This window comes from Schistocerca piceifrons, chromosome 2, assembly GCF_021461385.2.
Source record: "Schistocerca piceifrons isolate TAMUIC-IGC-003096 chromosome 2, iqSchPice1.1, whole genome shotgun sequence".
NCBI classification, from domain to species: Eukaryota; Metazoa; Arthropoda; class Insecta; order Orthoptera; family Acrididae; genus Schistocerca; species Schistocerca piceifrons.
Window position 1 is genome coordinate 356,738,161 of NC_060139.1, and position 15,763 is coordinate 356,753,923.

Sequence of the window (15,763 nt, forward strand, 5' to 3'; positions counted from 1 at the left end):
TAGACATCATCCATGCTTTCTGGTTTGCCTTGTAATTGAGTGCAATAAAAAAAATCACATTTACAATACGACTGTAGCAAAACCTTACAGCTGAAGCTATACTGCACTTAATTAACTTATAAATTAAAGGAATGTAAAATAAGATGTATTTACCCTCCTACCAAGTAAGCTTCTTACGGATCGTCCAGTCACCAGTGGTGTCGATTTGTGTGTCCCTGACATGTTGCCACAGAGACAAACAGTTATTTTTCTGACAGTTTACACATAGAGTATTTCCTTAGAGATTCTGCATGACCTAAGGGTGCAGATTTTTCTTCTCCTGAAATCATTTTAAAAATGATCCCATACCTGTCCTTAAATCTTTGCAACCATCTATTACTTGCCTTAAAATTAGATTTGCCAAGCAACTTGGGAAATCTAAGGCTTTTTGATATATCAACAAGTACATTCTGTACACACATCTCATTAAGCCACCACAGTGCAGGACTGTCCACATCATCAGTAGCAGCAGCAGTCTTCATTCTTTTTCTTGAAGTGTTAAATTTGGCACCTACAAAACTTTCTTCAATTTCTTTTCGTTTTTTTAGGAATGTAACCAACATTGATTGTGCAAGTACGTACTTCCTTAACACATCTACTTGTTTCATTCTGTTATCAATGTCTTTGAAAACCTCCATTTTTGTCTCCAACCTTATTTGTTTCTGAGTTGCAGCCATTGTCCAAATCTTAACGAAATCCAAAGCATTAACATCAACTAAAAACGTTCACAAATCGCAACAATCACAGTGATATGCTGTGCGTGAGCCCAACAAAACACTTCTGTTTGCTACTGAAGCTCAACAATGGACAAACTAAACTCTCATTCAAACAAGGGAGCTCTTTGACATTTGTCGCTCAGCGTAGCTCGCCCACGGCTGTTCGCTATCCTCTTTACTGCTAGAATAAATACATTACTGTAGTATTTAGCGAAGATTCTGGAAAAAAAGTGCCAGAAGTCTTGTAGCTAAATAAAAAATACATACTGCTGTAGTGAGCTGCTTAGAAGTAGGAAATAATCAATTCCTCAAAATTTTGTCTTTGTTATAACAGGATGTTGCTAAATTTATTTCAGTGTTGTAATGGGGATAATTAACATAATACATATAGGTAATCAGCTGGGGCCGTGTAAAATTATCACTGTACCTGAGTTTATCGTTGGATTGGTAATCGTTATATGGAGGTTTGACTGTAGTTGGATAATATTTATTTCCGCTTTGAAAGGAAAAAAGTAATCTTGTCCTGTAGCTCTGTGAAAGTAGAGAAAATGTTATAAATTTTTCATAACTGTAGGATTAGGGTCAAACATTTTCGAAATTGCTTACTCATGCCTGCTTAACTCAAATAATTAATAAACGTAGTGCTTGTGTTTGCAAAGAAAGAACACTGTTTAGTAAAGCAATGCTGTTTTTGTACTGGAGAACTAATGAGATACATAGGTAGATATAGAATTGGCACTTGAGCAAAATACTCAGTGAACACTGGAGATTTATGTTCAGTTGGCTGCGCTGCTGTTTCATATTAGAAATAAGCAAGAAGCAACTGTGTCACATGATATTAAGAGTTGTTTCTCATTATGTTTATATTGCTTTAGGTATACCATTACTTCTGTGTAACATCATCTGATATTATATCCACATTTCATGTATCACGTTAATACTTGCAGAGACACATTCAGAAGATGAAGATTCACAATATACCTTGTCTTGTTTCTGTTGGTTTGATTCTTACTTCACCGTTGGGCTGCACAGTCAATTTTCATCAGGTTTTAATAGTACATACAGGTCTTCTTCTTTCTTGCAGGATGTGGAATGCATGTTTCATATTACTATCAAGCTAACAAACACAATGTAATAAACCACCTAATTTTACCAATACTCTTTCTCTTTTTCAGGAAGTGTGCAATGATTTCTGCACATTACGGGATGAGTAATGACTTTGATAGCTTGATAATTTCGTTATGCAAGTTCACAATGTTATTAAACAATGCAGAAACACCAGATAACCTGACAGTTTCATTTGGAGCAAATCCAAAAGCTCAACTGGCAGCAAAAACAGTCTTTAACTTAGCACACAGACATGGTGATATACTTCGCGAAGGTTGGAAAAATGTCCTTGATTGCATTCTGCAGTTGTACAGATGCAAGCTTTTGCCTAAAGCTCTTGTGGAGGTGAGCAGTCCCAGAACATTTTTCCCTTGTTCTACTTCATTTCATTTTTTCACTGTTTCATAGAAAATTTCTAATAATGACATTGATGCTTAGGTCTTACTCTTATCTAGAGGTCCTGTCACATATATAATGAATTATTTATAATTCTGTCAAATCAACAGATAAAACCCAAAAATTCGTATAGAAATAAATGCACTCCATGTCAGGTGTTTGATAAAACTCATGATGATGATTAATGTTTTTCTTTTAGGCAGAAGACTTTATTGATCCAAGTGGGAAAATTTCCCTGATGAGAGAAGAGACGCCATCTCAGAAGACAGAAACAGGACTCCTGAGCTCGCTCTATTTGTATATTGCTCTTGGAACAGGTATTTATTTTTGGGCTTATGATACTTCTGACTCTACAGAACAGCTTATCTTCTTCTTCTTCTTCTCTCTCTCTCTCTCTCTCTCTCTCTCTCTCTCTCTTTTTTTTAGCAGGTATAGATTGGAAGAAGAAATTCCTTTCTTACAGTGTTGTGTTAAAAATTATTAGTTTTATCTTGTTGTTAATGAAGTTGCAAACAAAGGACAACTATTGTCCTCCTGCTAGCACAGTGACAGGTACAGTCTCTCAAATTTTTGTATGTCCATCCTTGGGATTGGAGGTCTGAGGGACTTCGGCCATTCACTTGCGTAATGAAATTGGACACTTCCAGCCATCCTTAAGATGTCATTTATTATATGGCTACCAGCTTCGGTGCTTCAGTGCACCATCTTCAGGCGTTAGCTGGCGCTGAGGGGTTAACACCATCTGTACACACGATTCATCAATGGGCAACATCTATAACAGGTTTTCGCAGACTACCTGTAACAGTGATATTCTCTCTCCAACCATCAGCTAATGCCACCAGTGTGCAGCAACTGCTTAAAAAAGGAACGTAAGTTCACAACTTTCCATCCTCTTCACAGTTTTCTGTGAAACATCTTATTACACTAATTTACTGCTACCTTAAACAAATGTTAAATACACAGAAGTCTACAAACAATAATGTAGGTATCTTCAAGAATGAAAACCAAACTTTTCCATCAGAAATTATAGTTAGGCATGCCTTCAGTTGTCAGGTACTTTGTGGCTGTGATGACTTATTTTTAAAAGGACTCGTGAATCAATAAATGTAGAGATACAGTCAGCCTTGTTTATTTAAATGCTTGAAACTCCAAGGTATATTAGGCTTTGCGAAGACACTCTTTCCATTATTTCCCCCACAATCTGTCAAATATCGCAAAAATGCGCGCTCTTGGGTGTCAATCTGTGGTTGCTATTATATCTTTGAGTATATTAGTAAAAAAGATAGTGTACAAAATTCTTTTGCCAATGCTAGTTGCTCCCTTCTCAATTGTTGTATTAGCATCATCATCATACAAGATACCAAAGCATGCCTGTTGGGAGACATTTGGGAATTGATGAAAATTGTTCAGGCATGCTAATTCACAGTGATCCATGTCATTGTACTCGAAAACTGGCAGATGTGATGAACTGTGATCATTCTACCATTGTGCAACATTTGCATGCAGTGAGGAAGGTTAAAATTGGGTGGTATGGGTACCACATGCTCTAAACAAAAAAAATCACAAAAATCAGCAGTTGCCATATGTGCATCTCTGCTTGCTCATCATCAATTGGCTCATGAACGACAACGACCGTTCCTGTCCTGTATCATTACTGATGGCAAGAAATGGGTCTTAATGGTAGCATAAGGAAAAGAAAGGAGTGGCTGAGCCCAAAGAAAGAAGCATCTCCCTTTTCAAACGCTTAGCCATATCAACAAAAGATAATGTTATGCTTCTGGCCGAATAGCGATGGTGTGGTATACTACAAAATGCTTTCCTGAGGTGTAACCATCACTGCTGACATTTACATTTTATGTATAGATTGTACTTTGCTATTTGTAGTTCACTGTTGCCATTTGAGTTTGTATACTGTCATTTTGTCAATTATGGGCTATTCTAACTATCCAATCAGCACTCAAAATAACAGATGAGACATCTTGCAGATGCAGTCCAAGAACAATGATTAGGAAGACTGTGTGAAGTGATGCTACTCCACCATAATGCCCACCTTAATTCTGCTAGACTGACAAAAATATTATACAGGAATTGGGTTGGGAAGGTGTTCACCTCATGTTGCACCCCAGATTTTCAGTTATTTCTGTTGTCTGTTAAACAATCTACAAAGAACTTCCTTTCTGGATGAAAGTGCGTTCCAAATATGGCTCAACAAGTTCTTTGCCTCAAATCCACGTGATTTCTACAGTCTTGGAATCAAAAAGTTACCCCAGCATTGGCAGAGTGTTGTAGATAGTAAACGATAATATGTTATTGATGACTAATTTCTCTGTTATGTGTTTGTGTTTACGTTTATTAAAGTTATGGGAAAATGCTATGAACTTGCGCACCAATCTAATATGTTCTATGAAGATTCGTCCTTGAACTAACATAATTTTTTTTTCTACCCTTACACATTTCTGTGATGTGTCATCATCAACAGTGAGTTCTTTTTTCTCTGTCAGATAAACGAGTAAAATATTACATTAGTAAAGTTTAGATTTTGAATAGGAGTAACTGTATTTAAAAAGTTTCAGGAAATATACACACACCAAAAAACGTTTTGCATCACCTCTGTTCTGAGAGTTCCAGAAGCTTTACAGAAAATTGGAATAGAGATAAACATAAACATCATTTCCGTCCATTTTATTGCTCATGAAAACCACACATTGCACGTTGTGCCACCATACAGCAAGACCTTTAGAAGTGGTGGTCCAGATTGATGTACACTCTGGTACCTCTAATACCCAGCAGCACACCCTGTTGCATTGATGCATGCCTGTATTCGTCGTGGCATACTATCCACAAGTTCATCAAGGTACTGTTGGTCCAGATTGACCCACTTCTCAACAGTGATTGGTGTAGATTCCTCAGAGTGGTTGGGGGGTTAAGTCGTTCATAAACAGTCCTTTTCAATCCACCCCAGGCATGTTCGATAGGGTTCATGTCACTCTAGTCGGGTGATGTAGTTACCTGGAAGGAAGTCATTTATAAGACATGCGTGATGATGGCGTGAATTGTCATCCATGAAGACAAATGCCTCATCAATATGCTGTCGATATGGTTGCACTATCGGTCGGAGGTTGGTGTTCACGTATTGTACAGCCATTATGGCGCCTTCCATGACCACCACCGGTGTACATCGGCCCCACATAATGACACCCCAAAACAGCAGGGTACGTCCACCTTGCTGCACTCGCTGGACAGTGTGTATGATTTTTAGTCTGACCAGGTTGCCTTCAAATACGACTTCAATGATTGTCTGGTTGAAGACATATGTGACACTCATTGGTGAAGAGAATGTGATGCCAGTCCTGAGCAGTCCATTCGGCATGTTGTTGGGCCCATCTGTACTGCGCAGCATGGTGTCGTGGTTGCGAAGTTGGACCTCTCCATGGATATCGGGAATGAAGTTGCGCATCATGCGGCCTATTGAGCATGTTTTGAGTCATACCAAGACGTCCTGTGGCTGCACGAAAAGCATTATTAAACATGTTGGCATTGCTGTCAGGGTTCCTCAGAGCCGTAATCCATAGGTAGCAGTCATCCACTGCAGTAATAGCCCTTGGGGAGCCTAAGCGAGGCATGTCATAGACAGTTGTTGCCTCTCTGTATCTCCTCCATGTCTGAACAACATCACTTTGGTTCACTCTGAGATGCCAGGACACTTCCCTTGTTGAGAGCCCTTCCTGGCAATAAGTAACAATAGGGACATGATCAAACCACGGTATTGACAGTATAGGCATGGTTGATCTTCAGACAACACGAGCCATGTACCTCCTTCCTGGTGGAATGACTGGAAATGATTGTCTATTGGATCCCCTCTGTCTAATAGGTGCTGCTCATGCATGGTTACGTCTTTGGTCGGGTTTATTGACATCTCTGAACAGTCAAAGGGACTGTGTCTGTGATACAATATCCACAGTCAACACTGCTACTAATGAAAGGTGAATCTGTGACAGTGGTCTGGAGTTGATTCTGTGGCCAGAGATTATATGTACTAGTTGTAACAATGTAAGAGGGCTTTTCTGGCTCGTTAGTGCTGTTGTTTTTTCTCTAATTACCTGCAAAGGTTACCTGCTACACTGGTGATATCCAACTCCATTTGCCTTCAGTCTTTCCTTTTGATTGTTGAAACAGTGGCCATACTTGTTAATTTTTAGGACATCTGTGATCATTCTGTTATGGTAGTATTTCGAGCCTGGCATATAGAAAAGAATGACCAAGCAGGTTCATAGGAAAGAATGATGAGGCAACACACACACACACACACACACACACACACACACACACACACACAATCACACAATGCACACAATGCACACACTCGTGGAGAGGGGAGGGGGAGGGGGGAGGAGAGGGGGGGAGAGAGAGAGAGAGAGAGAGAGAGAGAGAGAGAGAGAGAGAGAGAGAGAGAGAGAGAGAGCACTGTCTGAACAGGCCTTGAAGGCCAACAGTACCAAATGGCTACCATGTCATCCTCAGCCCTTTGGCATCATCAGATGTGGATACAAGAGAGAGCACTGTCTGAACAGGCCTTGAAGGCCAACAGTACCAAATGGCTACCATGTCATCCTCAGCCCTTTGGCATCATCAGATGTGGATACAGAGGGGGCAAGGGGTCAGCACACTATTCTCCTGGCCATTGTGACCAGTGTCATTTCTTCTCAGTCAAGTAGCTCCTCAATTGGCCTCAAAAGCACTGAGTGGACCCTTCTTGCCAACAGCACTCAGCAGATTTGGACAGTGACCCATCCAAGTGCTAGCCATGCCCAATAGCTCTTAACTTCGGTGATCTAATAGGAACCAGATCTACCACTGCACCAAGGTTGTTGGCACATAGATATTTAAAGTGAATCTAATTACACTTCTTATTATTACAATGTGGTAAAATGAATGGAATTCTGGAAATATCATTTTTGTATTAATTACTCTGAATTATACTGGAATTCTGGAAATATCATTTTTGTACTAATTACTCTGAATTATACGGTATTGCCATTCTAATATGGGCTTCCCATATTAATTCCAATTGAATGCCAGAATGATCCCAAATGGTTGACCATGGCTGTCACCTTCCTCGTTTCCAGCTCATCGTCAGTAATTTAAAATTAACATTTTGTACTGTTATGTCATTATTATGATCTTAATGTATAATTTGTTTTTTAAAGAACCATCGAACCAAAAATCACCATCTCCTGAAGACCAAGAGCACATACGCTCAGCACGTGCATGCGTAAGAGAGTGTCATGTAGAGCAGCTAATAACTGAATCAAAGTTTCTTCGTATAGACTCTCTGCAGGAACTAGTCAAGGTGAGTACCTATGATTATTCAGGGATGCAGAATACACAGTCCTTCCACATTGTCCCATGACCAGAATTTGTTTTTTTTATGATGTTAATTATAACTTCTACAAACAAATTATCCTTTGTAACATGTATACATTTGAAGATATCCTTACACATTTCTGATCTTTTTTAGAAAACATCTATAATTATTGTTGAAAATAATTAATTATGAGCAATCTAGGTTATATTATTTTGGAAGAAATTCTAAGTTTTATTAGAATTACAAAAAGCATTATATCTATTTTTAATGCAAAAATTAAATATTTTATTTCCTTCCTAGGCTTTGATATATGCCTCCCATGGCCCAGATGGTCATGTTTCCTTGGGCCTTTCTTTTGAAGAAGATGTTTCTGTATTTTTCTTGGAACTTTTACTGAAGATTGTAATACAGAACAGGTGAGAACTGAGAAGTGTGCAATGTTTTAACATTAATATTTTTGTAATATAGGTGTTAACATAATGAAAAATAGCTAAACACTTGCTGCTTGATAAGACAACTTGAATTTTTTTAAGGTCTAGGTTTCTACATAAATTCTAAACTATTCATTACTAAACTGCCAGGCAGATAGGTTATTTATTCTTCAGTTACTGGTTACTGCAATTTGTTAGCAATTTTTTTTAATTAAATGGAAGTGTCCCTTGAATGGTGCTTGCTGGTGGATTTTTGCAAAGGCTCTTCAGATTTTGGAATATTATGATACTGAATTAAAGTTTGTATTTCATTGAAAATAGCTAATTTTGAATGTATAATGTAATTGGCTAGATAAAAAATATACTCGCCAAGTGGCAGCAGGAGGTCACATACTTAAAGATATTTACATTTGCAAGATTCTGGAGCCAGTGGCTCCTTCCGACAGAAGGGTTGGAGTAGGAGAAAGAGGGGTGAAGGAAAAGGACTGGTGAGGTTTAGAAAATGTGGAGGGTTTGGAAAAGTTGCCCAGAACCCTTGTCAGAGAGACTTTCTGGATGGGATAAGAAGAAAATACTGATTGTTGGGGATGGCATGAGATGAGATTTGAAAACCTGAGAGCTTAAAGGTGGAAGATATGGTAAAACGCAAGATAGATGTTACTGCCAAAACATTGTGCATTAGTTAATAAGAGCAGGAAGCTATGTATGTATTATGTGATGGAGGTGGGGGACTGACTTTTCAGAAATTGAAAAATATAGAAAACTAGAAGAGTGTGAAAAAGGAATAGTTACTGTGAAGAAATGCTGAGATGAAGAATTTAATGTAATTTTAATGCCAGGTGTGTGGCGAGAACGAAGGACATGTTGTAATGCCAGTTCCCACCTGCTGAGTTCTGAGAAACTGGTATCTGGAGGAAGAATCCGGATGGCACATGTGGTGAAACAGGCACCGTGGTCACAACTGTCATGTTGCAGAGCATGCTTGCAATAGGATATTCTGTGCTGCTTGTATACGTTGTCTGCTTACGCCCATTCTTGCTAACTGATAACTTGGTGGAAGAAAACTGTTCCTAAACCTGCTTTTCCCCATGTAAATATAGCGCAAATTCAGCTGACATTTCCAAAACCTACCTTATCCTAAGATGATGATTCTGAAATCCACCTTATCCAAACATCTGGTACCACAACTGGAATGTATCTCAAATAATAATGTATGACATAAATGTTAGTACGTTGTTTATGAAGCGCTGAGTTCACTGTGTATTCTTTGAAACAGTTGGCAATACTGTTCACCCCAGTTCCTCACACACACGTGTTTGAAAGACATGCCTGTGGTGTTTAAAGTTTCAGTAAAATAGTGTACATTCATGGAAAATGGAAGTCCATTGGAGATCAGCCATATACATATCAGGAAGAAGACGAGAGACCCTTAAAGATGGAAAAAGAATACAGCTAAATGGAATAGGTAAACATGCTTACCTATATTTTGCTGTAACATAACCTTTTGTCTGTCTCAGTCTTCCATATAAAAACTATTGAAGTTTGTTAGATTTATTTTGTAAACCATAGAACCATGAATAAAAAAATAGGAATGCGGGTAAGCTACTACAAACCGCATAGTGAACGCATTATTGTGGCCAAGATAGACACGAAGCCCACGCCTACTACAGTAGTACAAGTTTATATGCCAACTAGCTCTTCAGATGACGAAGAAATTGAAGAAATGTATGATGAAATAAAAGAAATTATTCAGGTAGTGAAGGGAGACGAAAATTCAATAGTCATGGGTGACTGGAATTCGGTAGTAGGAAAAGGGAGAGAAGGAAACGTAGTAGGTGAATATGGATTGGGGGTAAGAAATGAGAGGAAGCCGCCTGGTAGAATTTTGCACAGAGCACAACTTAATCATAGCTAACATTTGGTTCAAGAATCATAAAAGAAGGTTGTATACATGGTAGAAGCCTGGAGATACTGACAGATTTCAGATAGATTATATAGTGGTAAAACAGAGATTTAGGAACTAGGTTTTAAATTGCAAGACATTTCCAGGGGCAGGTGTGGACTCTGACGACAATCTATTGGTTATGAACTGTAGATTAAAACTGAAGAAACCGCAAAAACGTGGGAATTTAAGGAGATGGGACCTGGATAAACTAACTAAACCAGAGGTTGTACAGAGTTTCAGGGAGAGCATAAGGGAACAAATAGCAGGAATGGGGGAAAGAAATACAGTAGAAGAAGAATGAGTAGCTTTGAGGGATGAAGTAGTGAAGGCAGCAGAGGATCAAGTAGGTAAAAAGACGAGGGCTAGTAGAAATCCTTGGGTAACAGAATAAATATTGAATTTAATTGATGAAAGGAGAAAATATAAAAATGAAGCAGTCAAAAAGGAATACAAACGTCTCAAAAATGAGATCGACAGGAAGTGCAAAATGGCTAAGCAGGGATGGCTAGAGGATAAATGTAAGGATGTAGAGGCTTATCTCATTAGGGGTAAGATAGATACTGCCTACAGGAAAATTAGAGACACCTTAGTAGAAAATAGAACCACTTGCATGAATATCAAGAGCTCAGCTGGAAACCCAGTTCTAAGCAAAGAAGGGAAAGCAGAAAGGTGGAAGGAGTATAGAGAGGATCTATACAAGGGCGATGTACTTGAGGACAATATTATGGAAATGGAAGAGGATGTAGATGTAGATGAAGATGAAATCAGAGATATGATACTGCGTGAAGAGTTTGACAGAGCACTGAAAGACCTGAGTCGAAACGAGGCCCCTGGAGTAGACAACATTCCATTAGAACTACTGACGGCCTTGGGAGAACCAGTCCTGACAAAACTCTACCATCTGGTGAGCAAGATGTATGAGACTGGCGAAATTCCCTCAGACTTCAAGAAGAATATAATAATTCCAATCCCAAAGAAAGCAGGTGTTGACAGATGTGAAAATTACCGAACTATCAGTTTAATAAGTCACAGCTGCAAAATACTTACGCGAATTCTTTACAGACGAATGGAAAAACTGGTAGAAGCCGACCTCGAGGAAGATCAGTTTGGATTCCGTAGAAATGTTGGAACACGTGAGGCAATACTGACCCTACGACTTATCGTAGAAAAAAAGATTAAGGAAAGGCAAACCTACGTTTCTAGCATTTGTAGACTTAGAGAAAGCTTTTGACAATGTTGACTGGAATAATCTCTTTCAAATTCTGAAGGTGGCAGGGGTAAAATATAGGGAGCGAAAGGCTATTTACAATTTGTATAGAAACCAAATGACAGTTATATGAGTTGAGGGGCATGAAAGGGAAGCAGTGGTCGGGAAGGGAGTGAGACAGAGTTGTAGCCTCTCCCCGATGTTATTCAATCTGTATATTGAGCAAGCAGTGAAGGAAACAAAAGAAAAATTCGGAGTAGGTATTAAAATCCATGGAGAAGAAATAAAAACTTTGAGGTTCGCCGATGACATTGTAATTCTGTCAGAGACAGCAAAGGACTTGGAAGAGCAGTTGAACGGAATGGATAGTGTCTTGAAAGGAGGATATAAGATGAACATCAACAAAAGCAAAACGAGGGTAATGGAATGTAGTCGAATTAAGTCCGGTGATGCTGAGAGTATTAGATTAGGAAATGAGACACTTAAAGTAGTAAAGGAGTTTTGCTATTTGGCGAGCAAAATAACTGATGATGGTCGAAGTAGAGAGGAAATAAAATGTAGACTGGCAATGGGAAGGAAAGCGTTTCTGAAGAAGAGAAAATTGTTAACATCGAATATAGATTTAAGAGTCAGGAAGTCGTTTCTGAAAGTATTTGTATGGAGTGTAGCCATGTATGGAAGTAAAACATGGACGATAAATAGTTTAGACAAGAAGAGAATAGAAGCTTTTGAAATGTGGTGCTACAGAAGAATGCTGAAGATTAGATGGGTAGATCACATAACTAATGAGGAGGTATTGAATAGGATTGGGGAGAAGAGAAGTTTGTGGCACAACTTGACTAGGAGAACAACATGTTCTGAGGCATCAAGGGATCACCAATTTAGTATTGGAGGGTAGTGTGGAGGGTAAAAATCGTAGAGGGAGACCAAGAGATGAATACACCAAGCATATTCAGAAGGATCTAGGTTGCAGTAGGTACTGGGAGATGAAGAAGCTTGCACAGGATAGAGTAGCATGGAGAGCTGCATCAAACCAGTCTCAAGACTGAAGACCACAACAACAACAACAACAACAACAACAGAACCATCTTACTCGTAATCCTTCATTCAGGTATGTTTCAAAACGCCTGCCGACAATGGATACTTGCAAAACATGTGAAAACTGTATTCTAGTGCAATGAACTTGGCAAGATGTATGGTGATTTCATCAAGCATATTATAAGCTCAGTGACCAGGTGAGAGTAGATGAATTTATTCTGAGATACACAACTCAAGAAGCACCTAAAACAGAGAGAGCTGTGAAGCAAAACAGTTCCAGGAAATGCGTGTCTGTAAAGTATTTCATCTGAGTCAAGGGAAGCAGTGGACCCACATTAGTGCAGATTTGTCAGAAGACCTTCTTATCAATACTGGGCATAGACTGAGTGAAAGGAGTGTAAAAAGTCATTCACCACAGGTCTGTCACCAAAGGAGATTGGAGGTGGTGACGCAAGATCTCCCAAGTATCTCAAAATACAAGAGGAGGTTAAAGTCTTCATTGAAAAACTACAGCCCGTCAAATCTCACTACTGTAGACGCAGATCTATGAGATTGTACTTGCCTACAGATCTGAGTATTCACAAATTATGGAGAAGTTATTGTTGAGGAGCCCTCCCCGAAATGAAAGTGACGTAAGGTTATTTCTGAACAATTTTTTCGACTGATTATAATATTAGTTTCAAGACACCAGCTACTGTTGTATGTTCTGAATGTCAGTTCCTCACCCTGCTTGTCTGTCGCCGAAAGAAAAGTTACCTGCAATGACAAAATTTCACGTGCATAAGGTCAAAGTGGCTGCTTTTAAAGCCCTGTTACAGAAAGAAGTCAGCGGTGATCAAAATTTCCTTCAACTGTCAGAAGAATATGGCCCTGCCCAAGCTATCAGATCTTATTACTCCAGGCAGTTACATGAATATAACCTTACAATCTGCAGAGGTGGGTCAAAATCTCCTCTGAACAAAGAAACAAATATGATCTACAACTGGATCGAATGCCTCAAAGGGTGCAATGAAATTGTTTCCACTTTACACTAGCACCTGAACCATTCTAATCTACAGGAGGTTAAAACTGTTGAACTGTATGCAGATGGATGCCCTGGCCAAAATAAGAATTCTACAATGATTGGAATGCTGTGTTATTGGTTGCAGCTTGAATCTCCCATTAACATTCAAGTAATACATTTAACGTTTACTGTTGTTGAACATTCTTTCCTGCCTCCAGACTGTGTTTGGAAGAATAGAGAAGATGATGTGGAGAAGAAATGCCATTGTGGATCCTGCAGAATATATTGAACTGTTTGAGGAACAAGGTACTGCTCTTAAGACTCTGAAATAATTTCCCCGTACAAAACTGGAAACATGGTGTATCTCAAATAAATAAACCTCCAAGTGGATGGCATTTCCGACTTCACCAGTGTTAAAGAATTATCTTCAAGTAAGGCAAGTCTGCAGTTTTGGTTAGGGGGGAGCCCAATCATAGATGTGCATTGGTGTTTTCTGTTCTCTCTTGAGGAAACATTAGAAAATTGACAATATTACCTTAAGTACTCTACCAAAAGGTGTGCCCCAAACCTGGAAAAATTAAAGGATGTCAATAAACTGCTCTTGAAACGGTTTGGCAAAGTGTGGCAAAGTAATGAGGACTTCATCTTGTATTCCAGCCTGATAAAAAAGGGGCATGCAGGGAACAAAAATTTCGCTTAACAGCTAGACGTAGGTGAAAATGAATGTGGTGATGGAGGAGACACTGACTTCAGAATATGAATGATTTGCTGTTAAATCGGCACTAAGATTATTTTCTGGATACACATTATTACATTTTTAAAAATATGTAGGAAAGTAATGTGTATCGTGCAACAGTTACTTGATGTTTTTGGAAAAAATTTTGTTACATTATGATTGATATTGAGTTTAATTATTGGCATGTAATGTTATTATCTACTATGACTGAAATATTTTGTGATTTCAAATAACATAAAAGAATGTCAATAATAATTACAATTAATGATGAAAATGATGAAAATGATTATTATGTTTTAGCTACATTGCAAAACCCGCCCTTATCTATGATGACAGTTCCAAAACCTTCCTTATCCAATGTTGAGTTCCAAAACATGCCTTATCCAATCTTAATTTGTAAATATCTTCATTACATGTCACAAATTATATGCATCTCTCAGATATATCAATATATATAAGTATAATGGAAGGAAACATTCCACGTGGGAAAAATTATATATAAAAACAAAGATGAGGTGACTTACCGAACAAAAGCGCTGGCAGGTCGATAGACACACAAACAAACACAAACATACACACAAAATTCAAGCTTTCGCAACAAACTGTTGCCTCATCAGGAAAGAGGGAAGGAGAGGGGAAGACGAAAGGAAGTGGGTTTTAAGGGAGAGGGTAAGGAGTCATTCCAATCCCGGGAGCGGAAAGACTTACCTTAGGGGGAAAAAAGGACAGGTATACACTCGCACACACGCACATATCCATCCACACATACAGACACAAGCAGACATATTGAAAAATATGTCTGCTTGTGTCTGTATGTGTGGATGGATATGTGCGTGTGTGCGAGTGTATACCTGTCCTTTTTTCCCCCTAAGGTAAGTCTTTCCGCTCCCGGGATTGGAATGACTCCTTACCCTCTCCCTTAAAACCCACTTCCTTTCGTCTTCCCCTCTCCTTCCCTCTTTCCTGATGAGGCAACAGTTTGTTGCGAAAGCTTGAATTTTGTGTGTATGTTTGTGTTTGTTTGTGTGTCTATCGACCTGCCAGCGCTTTTGTTCGGTAAGTCACCTCATCTTTGTTTTTATATATAATATATATAAGTACCTCGATATAATAATCATGAGCAGATACATTTATTTTACTAAAGGTGAGCAAGAAATGGTTTTTTGGTTTCCTGAAAAATTTACAAAAATGGATAAGATTGATTTTGGAACCATGCACCTCATACAAGGGGCATTCGAAAAGTCTGTGCAAAGTCTGAGAGATGGCACCACTGGCGTGTATCAAGGTCATGTGTAGTTAGTAGCATCTTTGGAAAGGACACACACCAAGTTTCAACCATATTGGTCTATGTCTTTGTGTTTGGCATTCGTGTGAATCGAGGAAGTAGAGTGATTGTCAAAAAATGCATGAAAAAGAATTTCGTGCCTCTGAAAGCTTGCAAATTTAAGTATCTTTATATGTATATTCTCCTGGCACTGCTTGGTGAGCAGATTCCTTATCTATCCAATTATGCTGAATTAAGTTTTGGAAAATCATTAGACATATGATTGTAGATTTGTTAGGATGAGAATAAACGGACGTGCTAGGATATATTTTTGTGTGAAATTTATGAAAGGCAAAACGCCTCAGGAGACTAAAGAGAAGCTCGATAAAAATTACGGTGACTCTGCACCTTCGATTAGAACAGTTTATAAGTGGTTTCAAAATTTTCAGAGTGGCCATATGGGCACAAGTGATGCTGAACGTTCTGGATGCCCTGTGGAGGTTACGACTCCAGAAA

General features: G+C 38.7%; 1 protein-coding gene across 2 annotated transcripts in view; it reads left to right on the plus strand.

The window, feature by feature from the left end:
- Positions 1-15,763, plus strand: part of LOC124777821 (Golgi-specific brefeldin A-resistance guanine nucleotide exchange factor 1) — a 311,144-nt gene that overhangs the window by 124,869 nt on the left and 170,512 nt on the right. For both annotated transcript variants that reach the window (XM_047253343.1, XM_047253342.1), the window contains exons 18-21: positions 1,931-2,207; positions 2,458-2,575; positions 7,466-7,608; positions 7,924-8,039. In XM_047253343.1, coding sequence (XP_047109299.1) covers positions 1,931-2,207; positions 2,458-2,575; positions 7,466-7,608; positions 7,924-8,039 — 654 coding nt within the window. The remainder of the gene's footprint in view (positions 1-1,930; positions 2,208-2,457; positions 2,576-7,465; positions 7,609-7,923; positions 8,040-15,763) is intronic.